The sequence below is a fragment of the Macrobrachium rosenbergii genome, chromosome 3 (assembly GCF_040412425.1).
Source record: "Macrobrachium rosenbergii isolate ZJJX-2024 chromosome 3, ASM4041242v1, whole genome shotgun sequence".
Lineage (NCBI taxonomy): Eukaryota > Metazoa > Arthropoda > Malacostraca > Decapoda > Palaemonidae > Macrobrachium > Macrobrachium rosenbergii.
In genome coordinates this window covers 4,380,285-4,395,242 of record NC_089743.1, presented here as the reverse complement: position 1 = coordinate 4,395,242, position 14,958 = coordinate 4,380,285, and the positions used below count along the sequence as shown (strand labels likewise).

Sequence of the window (14,958 nt, the reverse complement as noted above, 5' to 3'; positions counted from 1 at the left end):
CGATTTTCTTGAAATTTAAATGTGATCCTAAATGTCATCTTTTGCCATTATTATTTTCTAATTTTAAAGATTCTGGATGTAGTTTCTTAAAGTAATTTGAAGGCGCCATATTGCGAGACATCTTTGTGTGATTCCGTCTTTTTTAAACTGTCTGGGATGTGATGTGATTGACCTTTGTTGTCGCAACTCCTATTTACATGGAACCAGTCACACAGCCTACCAAAAAGAACCAAACTCTATGTTATGAATAATTTTGAATACGTATGTGGCAAAAGAGTGTTTGTTCTCCATAAAAGCCGACGGAATGGCAAGTCCGTGAACTTATGTTATTCAGCCCTCAAAAAAAACATAGTATAAAATGAGGAGAAGAGAAAAAAAAGGACCAACACTGAATAAGGAAAAGCTACTTAAAGAAAAACTCTATTAAAATCAGTTAAAAGATAAGTGTAAGCATTAATATTTACGTAATCTCATTAAAAGAAGATAGCGAATTATGCACAATAAACCATTCCTTCTAAAACATATTTTTGAAAAAATGTCGATATCTTCTGGAAAATGGTATAGTTGTATTTGAAATCCATCTGTAAATGTTAGATTGTAGTTTTTAAAACCTGTATTGCAAAACCACTGCATTTAATACACGGCAACCCCGTCTCCCCCCTCGTTCCCTCTCCAACTACCATCTAAGGGCTGGCCATACATATGACTGGACAGTAAGTAAGTGTAGAATTCAAGTGGTCTTTTTAGGAATTTTTATTAGAAAGGCAGAATAGGTTTTATCAGTTTTTATCAGTTATCAGGTATACAGGATGCAATGTGCATGAACGAGTGAATGTTTCTTAAAATTTTGTATCAATATTTCTAAGTCCAAATTATTTACAATGCACTAAATACTCAGTCAGTCTGTTCAGCTGACGGATTATTGCACCTTATTAGAAGATATTTTCAAGGGAAGCTTCCTTTGCGGGATCTCTGTGGACGACTCTCCTTCGAATCGTCATTTCGTACTGGCTTCTCTCGAATAGGTCGTTGGCTTTTTGCACCTGGAGGATGAGGTCCCTGGTGGGTCTGATTGTCATATAGCCCTTCTGGTTGTAGCGGCTGTAAGAGAAATGACGATAGATAAATCATTTACACCTAGAGCTCCGGATTGTGGCCTTCAAAAATGCTACTGTTTATCTCATATTGTCAGTGAATTATCCCTCATGATCTGTCGTGAAACTTTTTCTAAGATAAATCGTTGGAAAAGTTCAATTTGATATATCTGTAGACGCCTAAATGAGTTTTCATAGGTCAAACACGCTTTTTTGATGTGCATGTCGAATTTATTAAAATTCGCTACTGTCATACTTTTCACACTGTTTTTCAACAGAAGACAAGTTTTGTTTGGTAAAAGGGCCAGAAAACTAGTTTCTAATCATTAGCACGTCTGTATTAGCTTTCATCACAAATATAAGTCTATAAATAGGTCAAATAATGCACCCACCAAAAGTCCTGGGAGAGTGGACAGCCCACCACGTAGAGGATGCGACCTTTGACGTTGAATCTCATGACGCCTCTGAAAATCTCTCTTGTATCCCAGTAATACGTTTTGAGGCTCTGAAGACAAAGAAAGATGCAGTGGAGAATGGAGTGTCCACTTCTTTCGGGCATGGAGAGTCATGAGCATAAAGGGCATGGCAGTCGAAATAGAAAGTTACATAAGGAGTTTCTTATTCTTTAAAGTTTTACAGAGATGTAAATATCAAATTGAAAAGAATTTGAGATCATTTCATCCCATATGTGAAATTCCGAATATAAGTAAATGAAGGAAGAAATGAATCAAAGCACAAACTTTTCTTGGTTAGATTTCTTCAAAATTAATTATGACAATTCATTTCTCAGAAAAAAAAAAATAATAAATCAGGCAGAAAATCTGATCAGAAAGTATGTCATGATTTTCCAGAACATCATCAAGAAATGAGAAGAATATAGAAAGACAGCTCGTTTTCTAAACGAAAATCCAAAGTCATTTTACCATCATGAAAATTCTGAAACTGAAAAATTCGTCGTTTCGTGTGCCTGCTCTGACGAAGACCACGAATGGTCCTGGACGACCTTCTGGTAGGAAACCCCCCTCTGCCGTGGGATCTGGAACTAACATTTCTGACCGAGCGATCTCATTACTCAACTCCTGGTAGTAATTGTCGAACATGATCCTGGAATGCATGAGTAGGCAGATTTAGCTCACATTATAGTGCTATAAATATATCAATATGAAAACGAATTGCCTTGAAACGTGCTTCCCCCCAAAACCCCCAACATACCTCGTCCCATGTTTTCGTTAAACCTGTATTTGAGATGTTGGTATTATGCTCTGAATGTCGTTCTGAGCCTCGGTAAATCCTTATAGAAATGATTGTGGATTTATCTTTGCATGTTCACAACATTTCTGGTCACTGTTTCCTTATCTGATTCATTCACTTAGAGGTATTCTATGCTCTGAAAGCTCGGTCAGCCAGCTAAAGAGGTTTTCCGAATAAGTTGATAACAACACCACAGCAGTTAGCTCGGCGAACTCGTCACCCATGGTTACTAATTAACCGCGGTAGATTTTCAACTACGCCAGTTTTTGTTTGATTCTCACCCTTCAAGATTTACCAAACGAGCGTGAGGGTCAGACGTGCTGAGCATGCGGTTGTAGTAGAGATGTTGCTCGAAGCCATCGACGTGCGCTCCAGCCGACCCAGCGTGGAGGGTGCGAGAGACTTCTGGTGACACAACGTCCCTCCCTCTCTGGGAAGAGGCCCCCATCAAGTACCAGTCCCAGTCGCCCTCCTGCAAGAGAGCTTGTAAGACGTTTGTTTGATCATCTTGACGAATCTGCCATGTCTGGATGAGTCATGACGACAAACTGTCGTGCAGTCTTAGTTATCGACGCTTGAAATCATTTTGCTAATATATATGGAATAAAAATAGTAAGGAAAATAATTTTGAAATTTTCTCTTCCATTTACTACTTCTTTCTATTTGTCTAGGTATTTATTTTGTTTTTGTTTGCTTTGTTTGTAAGGAAGGTTCTTGTATTTTCCCTTCACTGCTTTCACAACTTGTTCACATGCAGTTACCATCCCTTTTTTTGTTACAATCTTAACTCTTACCAAATTCTTATTTTCCGATAAACATTTAAAATTTAACGGACTACTAAGGAATTCAGAGCCGATGAAACACTGTTTTCCGACAACAACTTTTTATCAAAGCAACGGATAAAGGTGAAAGTTGGCAAGTGTATATTTTATAACTACCTAATTTTTAAAAATATCATTTAGTATCTAAGTTCGATAATTTTGATATTTATAAAGTAAAATGAAGTTCGCCGATGCCGGAACCGAGAAAATCACAGACAAGGATCCTAAAACAATTCGTGACGTAAACATAACATGTTGTCATGAGGCTCTGCCCATCCAACAGTAAGCGGTGAATGGATAAACTTACAGTCTAGGCTTCAACAAATTCGATAATGGCAAGCAGGATATGGAATTGTCCCCGTGGTTGAGAGACTGCGTTTGTGCTACGGCTTGCCACTTTGCATACAAGCAAGAAGACCCGTGGCAAAATTTACTGTAGCGTGAATAGGTAATCATTTCTATTGTGGGTAATAGTTACTTGGCAACACTCATCTCTTGCTGCAGCAAATAGAAGGCTGTAGTGTCGAAACCTGAGGTAAAACTAACGGATTGTCTTTTTGTATTCCCGCCCTGAATAGATGTAGATCTAACAAATGAGCTGTAGACTGGTTTATTATGCGGATGAATTACATGCACTGAATTATTTGTAAAGTAGAGACAATACGTATATCAAGAAAATGGAAGAATTCCAAGCTAACAACTTAGTCTCAACAACTGCTGTAGGAGGTTGTGATGAAACCTCCACACAGTAGTAATAAGATAATAATAGTAATGATAATAATAATAATAAAATTTTGAGAATGATGATACAATCAACTGGACGATGACAAATCCTGCTCGCTGAAGCCTAGGATGGCATGGGCACTAACAAGGCCAAAAGAGACAATGTCTACCCAATTGGATGAAGTCACCTCCCACCTGGGGTAAATACGTAGGTGATGACGTGTCTTAGAGGTACCTGGTCATTACGGCAATTCACCTGCCGACGCAATAAGGAAGTAGACAAAGCTCTGCCTACATGGGGGATTTTGGGGGAAGTGAGCAGACCCTCTCTTTCTCTTGGATTTGGGCACCAATATCAATTAGTGAATATGTCATCGGCAAGTGGGCAGAGCCACAACGAAGAGACGTTTTCCACTGTGGGTGGAGCCTATTGTGTTCATAACCCTTACCTGCGATTTTGATGGCTCTGGCATAGGAAACTTACTTTTACTCTGATAAGTACCAGAACTATTGAACTTAGCTACTAAATAATACTTGCAAAAATTAGGTAGGGTTATAAAATATACACTCACCAACTTTCACCTTTATCCGATGCTTTGATAAAAAGGTGTTTGCCAAAAACCGTGTTTTATCGGCTCTGAATCCCATAGTAGTCCATTCGTTCGTTAAGAATCATAGTGGGTTTAAGTGATTGTATGTGTGATTCGTATTTACTTCACGTTATTGGGCTCGTTCTGCTTATATTTCAATGCAGTTATAAGAAACGTTGAAATGGTGGTAAGAAAAAATCCATTAGAAATTATTCTCAACCGAGTACACATTTTCCATATGGTCGTCACACGAACTCCTTCAAATGAGACTTGACTAATAAATATAGCTTATCAGTCAATACCATTTACTCTACTGTTTTGCTTTCATCAAGTCTAGAATACGTGGTTTGTTTAATTTCATGGCCAGTACTATTTGACACCAGTTTAAGCTTAAAATTAAGAGTATCAGCCATGGCTGACAGGCAACTAACCTCTCCTGGAATCCAGTGGGTAACTATTTGGTAGGCGTACTCACGCCTTACCATCCATCCGTACATAGGAAAAGACTCCGACCTTAGAAGTTTCGTAGTATCTGTGAAAACAAAGAAAAAAAAAATATTGTCGAAAAGCCTAAACTTCATCCTTCCATTATCTGATAGACATGTGTCAGTTACGGCGAGTTATTTCAGCGTCTTACCCTCAGCGGAACTTTGAGATAGGCATTTTACAGGGGACACTCAGCTGACAAAAATCCACTCAAACAAACCGGGAGCGACTGATTGATCGGTAGATAAGTAGATAGAAAATATAACTATGGTGCTCATTTACTCGCTACTGCATGAGAAAATTAGTACAATTTAAACCGCTATAGCATCGTTTTGTAATGAGTTCGTAATGATTTATAAGCTTTTATTGATCATATCGGGTGTAAGACCAAGGCGTGGCATTCAAGGTAGGAGAAAGGCCGAAAACCTCTATACTGGGGGCATCAGTGGCCCCGTGAATTATTCAAGGGTGCTGTAGGCCTACAAAAAAGTTATGTCCGATGGAGAAAGAAGAAATCCAGAGCCTAATGGAAACTGATCATATGCTTTTGTAGCATTTCAACTCATACAAATGTGATACAAAATCAAATCCCGGAGTTCAAATGTAGAACAACCAATTAATAAAAATACTGATTTGTAGGCCTATAAATTCGTGTCATATGATGGCACTGATAATCCTGAATACGAAAAACAAAGCTTTGATCTATATAAACGATCATAATTTTGTACTTAAAATTTCATTATTTTAATTTGTAACTATGTTTATTCATGATTATTTACAAATCATTTGTATTACTTGTCGACTTCCGGCTTGATGATGACGATAAAAACTTAAATTTGGTTGCACTGGACCACAATGAAAAGGAATGAGTCTCCTAAACTATTTTTGTAATGACAATCTTTCTCCGGAGATATGAATTTCCACAACAACAACATTCTACAACATTCATTTCGTGACGAGAGTTTAGACTATAGTCTATTATGATGTCTAAATTTGAATAAGAATTTGTGAAGCCCACAATGAGCATTGGAAATCAAGGACCACAAGTAAGGAGAAATGCTGTAAAAATAACAGATCTCACCTGAAGCGGTGTTTGGAAGGCTATTGCTGTTGAATGCGTTGATGCAGAACACTGTAGGGTCGTTACTGAGAATCCACGAAGTCTGGTGAAAGAACCTGTCAGGAGTAGAAGGAAGAACTCGTATCATGACCCAGTAGTCGGTTCTTAGAGCTGTGGCAGAATTTTGATATTTTTTTTTATTCAAATACCGACGAGATGGTCAAACCTAGTGCCGTTGCTTATCCTAGGTACGACAGATCTGTGAATAAAGAAATAGAGTTGGATTATACCTCGAGGGAAGTCATAAACTCACCTCGTAAAGATGTTTGTAAAGGTCACTGAAAACGGAAGCAGGACGAGTGTTCCATAGGTTGTCGGGAAAAGGTAAATTACATAGCTGCTCAATCCTGCGTAATTTTGAAGATTCGCGTCTTCTGTTTCGTGTCCGAGATTTTTTTTTACCATTGTTTATAGTCTGCTTTCAGAGAGGAAGGCGTCCCTTTACACGAGATTCACTTATAGTCTCATCCGTTGGCAGTCCTCTTTTAATCCTTAGTCAGTTTCAACTGTTCTTTGCGTTTTCAATGAGTTTGTTTGCATGAATGTTAAGTGTATATGACCTAAAAGGAGTTTCTCATCTTTTATTTTCGAAATAAAAAAATCCTTGCTGCAGACGAAGCAGTTCGTCAACGCATAAATTATTCTCGAAAATAGATTGTTATTGTCGGAAATCTCTGAGTGATTTCTTGTTCATTAAGAAAATATATTTTCATATATTTTTTATGAATTTTTTGCATCGTTGACTACTGTCATGACATACTTATTTCTGTTCTGAAGAAAATACTATTTTTTCGGCGATGATGATATTTTTTTAAATTATGTTATAGCAATATGATACAAACCAGTCAGTTCAGTTTTCTCTGGGAAAAATACAGAATTCAACCAATGTTTAGATAGTATTCGAGGTAAACTTCGCATTGTTACATGTTAATTACTTTCCTTAGCATCTTATTACCTGTTGAGGAGCGTTTAGTTTTACTGTGTGCATGCTTGCATGACAGAGGGGTAATAGAATCGTTGGGAAACTGGCAGAGAAGTCTTGCAATACGTGATCCTTGTTATTTTACTGATTGATAAAATTTTGCTTTTACTATAAGATCATTTGTTTGTGTGCATATGTGTGTGTGCTTGTGTGTGTGTAAGAGAGAGAGAAAGAGAATCCTTACCTCAGGATGTCAGGAGAAAGTATGAGGTCATCCTCGAGGACTATGGCTTTATCGGCCTCCGGATACGTAAGGAAGACGGAGTGAAGGGCAAATCGAATGTTGGCGTTGGTGCGAACGTTGTGGAAGCCCTCAGGTCTGTGGACGACAAAGGACACTCGCAGCACCTCCAGCAGTTCTAATGTTTCGGGATGGCGCCCGTCGACGACTGCCAATATGTCCGTTTCGTTGGCGCCCGGTACCGTGAATAAGGTTTTCATGAGCCTGTTGGGTATGGATGTTATCATGGGCATTACGTACTGCGTTAAGCCTCATTGATTATTCTGCTTCGTAAGTTAAGTATGCCTTAGTTTAACCAGACCACTGAGCTAATTAACAGCTCTCCTAGGGCTGGCCCGAAGGATTAAGACTTATTTTACGTGGCTAAGAACCAGTTGGTTACCTAGCAACGGGACCTACAGCTTATTGTGGAATCCGAACCACACTATACCGAGAAATGAATTACCATCACCAGAAATAAATTTTTCTAATTCTTCATTGGCTGGCCGGAGACTTGGATGTGGGCCCAGCAGAGTGCTAGTCGAGAGCTATACCGACCAGTCCAACGAGGAGCTTTACTCTACGTAGTCTGCCAGTAAATGAATAATTTGCTCCGTGGTAACCAGTGGCTGCAGTATCGTCATCATCACAGTTATTATTATTATTATTATTATTATTATTATTATTATTATTATTATTATTATTATTATTTATTATTATTATTATTGAAGTTTTATTTCGCTATTTTTCTTCGTACTATTTTGAGACATCAACGTCATTATGCAAGAATATTATTATTATTATTATTATTATTATTATTATTATTATTATTATTATTATTATTATTATTATTTTTATTATTGAAGTTTTATCTAGATATTTTTCCTCGTCCTATTTTGAGACCTCAGCGTCATTGTGTAAGAATATTATTATTATTATTATTATTATTATTATTATTATTATTATTATTATTATTATTATTTCGCAGTCAGTTGGTGTATTCCTGTTATCAAGCCAGTTTTATTTCTTTATTTTTCTTTATTTTTTTTAATAAATCTATCAATATTTATCCGTCCTTCTGACATCAACGTCATTATTATTATTATTATTATTATTATTATTATTATTATTATTATTATTATTATTAATAATAATAATAATAATAATAATAATAATAATAATAATAATAATAATAATAATAATAATAATAACAGGCCATCTGTACTTTTGAAAATAACCCGGCTACTTGTATTCAAAAGTGTTTTTAAATTGCATAGTATCTTGAATGACACAATAGAGACCCACCGTTTCCTAATATACTGACTGACTGGGAAAGCGGGACGTGAAGAAGAGCAGTTCTAAACTCGCAGCTCTGTTCGCCCAGTGTATAAAAGCGAGTTCTTCTCTACCACTCCAAGATATTCTTGCTTGCATTATTCAACAGCAACATTGCGCTTCGATGAAAATGAGCTTAATTCTCAAAAGAATATTTGGGCTTGATTATTTCTTTCATAAATAGATTACATCATCCTTACTTCATGCTAGATTTTTTTTTTTTACATTTCTCTAATTAACAGCCATTATTATTACAATAATTTGATTATAAACTAATATCCCAATTCTTTTATTACAGGCTCTACTTTACTTGAATTAGTGTTGTTTTTCAGGTCGTGAGTTACAATACAGATGATGACGATGCATACTCTGAGGCTACATAGAATCTGTTGATTATACTTTTGTGACCTGTTTCTAGATCTGAATCAGTCAATCAGTCAGTCCACTAACCTGAAGAGTCTCCTTGGCTTGTTAGCTGTCACTACCACTACTGGAATACGTTCCGTCATTATCACAGGAGCCTAAAAATAAAAAAAATAAAAAAAAGAAGAAGATTTCACAGTTATGGAAAGCCACATAGCCAGCACCTTTATGTGAAGTCTATAAACAGTACACGAGCAAACATGATGTTCATACAAGTATGTACGCAGTGCTTAAAAAAGTGTATATTAGTTTAACCAGACCACTAAGCTGATTAACAGCTCTCCTAGAGAGGGCTGGCCCAAAGGATTGGATTTATTTTACGTGGCTAAGAACCAACTGGTTACCTAGCAACGGTACCTACAGCTTACTGTGGAATCCGAACCACATTATAACGAGAAATGAATTTCAATCACCAGAAATAAATTCCTCTAATTCTTCATCGGCCGGCCGGAGAGTCGAACGCTAGGCCAACAGCGTGCTAGCCAAAAGCTCTACCCAACCAATGAAGAACTGCAGTGTTTAAATGTATCTTTATGATAATCTCGGGACCTTTCTTGTTTTTTATTCACTTTGTAAAATAATACCGGGAGTGCTGAGAACTGAAAATATTCCAATTCTGTATATATGTGGCGTTATCGCCTTCAGAAGCGCGCACACGCAAAGAGGGAAAGTTGTCTCACCTGTAGAGATCTCAGGTGGAATGTGAATGGAGCGTTGCAAGAGCACAGGTCCCCGTATCCTTCGTAGCGACTGCAGAAGTCCGCCTGATCTCGCATGTCCTCGCGCAGTGCCCATCGACACACTTCGTCTGTTAAACAGGCACGGAAGAAAATTTGCTTGAGTGGCAGTAAGTTAAGTATACCTTAGTTTAACCAGACCACTGAGCTGACCAACAGCTATCCTAGGACTGGCCCGAAGGGTTAGACTTACTTTAGGTGGCTAAGAACCAGTTGGTTATCTAGCAATGGGACCTACAAAGTTAAGTATACCTTAGTTTAACCAGACCACTGAGCTGATTAACAGCTCTCCTAGAGAGGGCTGGCCTGAAGGATTAGACTTACTTTACGTGGCTAAGAACCAGTTGGTTACCTAGCAATGGGACCTACAAAGTTAAGTATGCCTTAGTTTAACCAGACCACTGAGCTGACCAACAGCTCTCCTGGAGAGGGCTGGCCCGAAGGATTAGACTTACTTTACGTGGCTAAGAACCAGTTGGTTACCTAGCAACGGGACCTACAGCTTATTGTGGAATTATACCGAGAAATTAATTTCTATCACCAGAAATTAATTCCTCTAATTCTTCACTGGCCGGCCGGAGACTCGAACTCGGGCCTAGCAGAGTACTAGTCGAAAACTCTGCCGACTCGTCCAACGGGAATTTTGAGTGGCAGTGAGTTACTATATGCTCTTGATATTCAAGGAAATGAATTGACATTGTATATTATCATTCCACCTCTATCGGATATTCAACAAAGCAGAGTTGCTTATTAGCATGATGGATATGTGTTTCAGCAAGCTGTTTATTGGCACCTTGCAAATGATGGACTTGTGCGTAACTTAACGTCCTTCAGTTGAAGGTAAATATCTTCATTTCATTATAATGGTATAAACCCAAGGCTTTAAACGCTGCTATTAAACGCTTTAGGGCGACTTTTACCGAAACGTGACGATTGCGTTCGGAGTGAATTGTAACGGTTTGGACGGGTTTTTGTGAAACTTTATGAAAATAAATGCATTCATTTCCAGAAAATGTTAGGTTTTCTATATTTTTATGGCTGTCTTTTACAAAATTTTTGGAAATTGTCTGAACCTAATTCATGAAGCCTTGGAAAGGTTGGGTAGAAATAGGACTGATCCATTAATTCATGAAGCCTTGGAAAGGTTGGGTAGAAATAGGACTGATCCGTTAATTCCCAGCAATAATTTGGATCTGAACCCTATGGGAACTACCAGGTCAAGAATGCTACCTTTTTTTCTTTTTGCTTTATCGACTGTTCTGCATCAGTTCCAGAAATGATCTAATGCCATGAATTTACTCAGAAATTATGAAATGGGGATTCAAGTCATTTTTCTGCTGGTCATTCTCATTATGAAACGGGGTTTGGCACATTAATACGTAATTGGGAACGTTACATGTTGCCAAATGTTCTTGCATACCTATTGGAAATTTTCAAATACTCGTGAAAGTGTTAAGAGAGATGTTACGTGCCGGGGTTTGTGAAGCCATGAGAATTTTTGGTCATGGAAATCAACGTCGTTATAATTTATGTCTTTAGCAATTCGTAAAGGCTTTTGCTTGTACTTTAATGATCTATGGCTTTAGCAATTCGTAAAAGCTTTTGGTTGTACTTTATTTATGTCTTTAGCAATTCATAAAGGCTTTTGGTTGTACTTTAATTATTTATGTCTTTGGCAATTCGTAAAGGCTTTTGGTTGTACTTTAATTATTTATGTCTTTAGCAATTCGTAAAGGCTTTTGGTTTTACTTTATTTATTTATGTCTTTAGCAATTCGTAAAGGCTTTTGGTTGTTCTTTAATTATTTATGTCTATCAATTCGTAAAGGCTTTTGGTTGTACTTTATTTATGTCTTTGGCAATTCGTAAAGGCTTTTGGTTGTACTTTAATTATTTATGTCTTTAGCAATTCGTAAAGGCTTTTGGTTGTACTTTATTTATTTATGTCTTTAGCAATTCGTAAAGGCTTTTGGTTGTACTTTAATTATTTATGTCTCTATCAATTCGTAAAGGCTTTTGGTTGTACTTTATTTATGTCTTTGGCAATTCGTAAAGGCTTTGGTTGTACTTTAATTATTTATGTCTTTAATTATTTGGTTGTCTTTATTTATTTAGGTCTTTAGCAATTCGTAAAGGCTTTGGGTTGTACTTTATTTAAAGGCTTTTGGTTGTACTTTAATTATTTATGTCTTTAGCAATTCGTAAAGGCTTTTGGTTGTACTTTATTTATTTATGTCTTTAGCAATTCGTAAAAGCTTTTGGTTGTACTTTATTTATGTCTTTAGCAATTCGTAAAGGCTTTTGGTTGTACTTTAATTATTTATGTCTTTAGCAATTCGTAAAGGCTTTTGGTTTTGGTAAAGGCTTTTGGTTGTACTTTAATTATTTATGTCTTTGGCAGTTCGTAAAGGCTTTTGGTTGTACTTTTATTTATTTATTTCATAAAGACTTTGGGTTGTCTCTAGCTTTAATTATTTATGTCTCTATCAATTCGTAAAGGCTTTTGGTTGTACTTTAATTATTTATGTCTTTAGCAGTTCGTAAAGGCTTTTGGTTGTACTTTAATTATTTATGTCTTTAGCAATTCGTAAAGGCTTTTTGGTTGTACTTTATTTATTTATTCTTTAGTTATATTTATGTCTTTAATTATTTATGTCTCTATCAATTCGTAAAGGCTTTTGGTTGTACTTTAATTATTTATGTCTTTGGCAATTCGTAAAGGCTTTTGGTTGTACTTTAATTATCACTTCTGCAGTGTTCCTCACAATGAATAATTCCTTTAGGTACTGACAGTCATATGGTGGTAATGATTACAAGTGAATGTTGTAAGTGGGATTATCCTTCATTATGTCCTATGTACTTTACCTTCGTTTATTCGCTTCGATGTAAACAGGTTCAATGCATTTCTTTCAAAATAAATTCCATTATTTAGGTTGATTTATTTTACTGGATCTTTTCTGTACAGTATTATAGTTATTTTCATGGTCCAATAAATCTGTTCACGTTCCCAAGCATGAAGAAAATTAAAGGGGATGGTTAAATCTCTAATGAGAGGGTGGTAGGAAATTAGTAAGTCAGCTCTACATCTGCTCTTTCACACGAGTAGAGCAACATGTCAGGGAAACTCTCATAGAGCCTCACAGTGGCATTCCTGAGGGGATGCGGCTGTTTGAAATCGCCCCCCGGGCCCCAAAGTGAGGGGGGGCCTCAAAATTCGAAATTTAAGAAATAAAATTTCTGAAACTTACATTTACAAGTGCCTTTAAAATAATCCTACAATTGCTCATATTCTAAAAATTTCCCCGGGGAGCGGCTTACAGCGGCCCCCCCAACCCCAACTGCTTTGGCTCGCTTCGGTCCGCTCGCCTCCCACCCCATAAGAGTGGCCCAAATGGGACAGTGGCCCCCCGGTCCCAAAATGTCTAGGAACGCCCCTGGAGCCTCATTTGATTAAAGCAGAATTCATCAATTTTGAATAAAAATAAAATATTAAGACAAGCCACACAAAAATTTGCTATCTTACAGCATTAAACTAAGCAGTCAATCAGTCCTACCGTATGTGTGATGAATGGGCACATTTGTCACGAAGTTTATCGCACTTGCTGGGTATTTCCCGATGGCGGTCGGAATAACGGACTCAGAAATTACCCGGTATCCAACTGAGGCAATTCCTACCCATGGTTCTCCGTTGGCTGTCCTTGAGTGGTACTTGAAACCCAATTTCTTGATAGCCGAATCTCCTCTCTCTCCCAGGAACATGAGCCATTCTGGCTGAAAAGAATGCGTCTGGAACTCTACAGCTCACTCTATGAGCATTTTACGTGTAAATAAAAATACACGTACACAATATGCACAGATTATTTCACAAAGGTAAGGAAACCAACCTGCTCAGATCACTGTAAATGACGGTAGAGTCTAGTGAGGACTGTGAAATTAAAGTTGTGATATCAATAACTTTATGTGTATATGTATATATATATATATATATATATATATATATATATATATATATATATATATATATATATATATACATACATAATATATACAGTATATATATATATATATGTGTGTGTGTGTGTGTGTGGTGTGTGTGTGCGCGCGCGCGTTTGCGTGTTTATATGTAAATAATCAGTGTCGGATGTTCCCGATAACAATTATATGGAAAATTACTAGTGTGATTGATGGTGGAAAATCGTGTTAAAGGAAGACCAGTATGTTTGAGCACGTAAGAAATAAACACAGAGACAACAGTGATAATGTCGATAAAGGTGAAGTGTGAAGACTTCAGTACCTTAAAGGCTGCTTAAAGGTGTGATGTCCTAAAATTAGAAAGAAATGTACTCATGATTATGAAAACTGGGAAATGGAAGTAATCAATTTTTTTTTATTAATTTGTGGCTGAGGACTAAAAAGATTGAAGGCCCATGCAATAGAACATGGATAGGAAAAATCAGAGGAAACAGCAGTCTCTGTCTATCTGTGTAGATAGTACTCTTGTAGATATAAAATGGGGGAAACGGCAAGGAATCCGTGCATTGTGTCTTCCTGAAAAGAGTTTCAACTTTCGTCATATATTATACGCATCCCTTATAGCCAGGTTGTCCATACAAATCTTACCACAGCAGCCATGATGATGAGCTTGCCTGGCCGGATCTTCCGCAGGGTATCCACCAAATCAAGAACTTCTGCTGGTTGGTAAGTGACGAATCTTTGAGTCAGCATTACCTTTGGTTTCGTTGATGAAACAGATCGTCCTTCCTTTCGTGGGCCTTGTTCCATATCCCTGGGCCGATCAGAGAATGTAGACAGAACTATTAAATGGATACCCGAGTGCCTCCATCTGTGACCCATTTCGACATTCCCTCCTGTCATGCTGTAGACCTAATAAAATGCAATATTACTGAAATTTTGTAGCCTGCTTCCATGACCATATTTTTGAACAAATTTGCATTCTTTTATCACATATATTCATGAATTTTACTTCCTATCATTTTTTATTATCAACATTTTTATTTATAACTGTTTTTTATGTAACAGATCATATTGTTTTTGTTTTAGTTACTGAGAGGTTTGTTCTGCTATTATCTCAAAATTTATATGCTTTTTACTTCACAAATACTGAATCATAGATGTTTTAGAGATATCAGTGAGTCTTTTATGGTAAAGTAGTTTAG

The 14,958-nt window shown here is 37.0% G+C and overlaps 1 protein-coding gene across 1 annotated transcript; it reads right to left on the bottom strand.

Moving 5' to 3' along the window:
• Positions 1-819: 819 nt before the first annotated feature.
• Positions 820-14,635, bottom strand: LOC136828812 (protein O-linked-mannose beta-1,2-N-acetylglucosaminyltransferase 1-like). The gene is made up of 11 exons (XM_067087049.1): positions 14,402-14,635; positions 13,336-13,552; positions 9,726-9,853; positions 9,073-9,143; positions 7,252-7,512; positions 6,047-6,141; positions 4,911-5,011; positions 2,627-2,817; positions 2,018-2,198; positions 1,487-1,599; positions 820-1,101 (listed from the first exon to the last, which is right to left on the bottom strand). Exons 1-11 carry the CDS (start codon positions 14,633-14,635, stop codon positions 933-935), a joined length of 1,761 nt encoding a protein of 586 aa, XP_066943150.1. The 3' UTR covers positions 820-932.
• Positions 14,636-14,958: the final 323 nt, after the last annotated feature.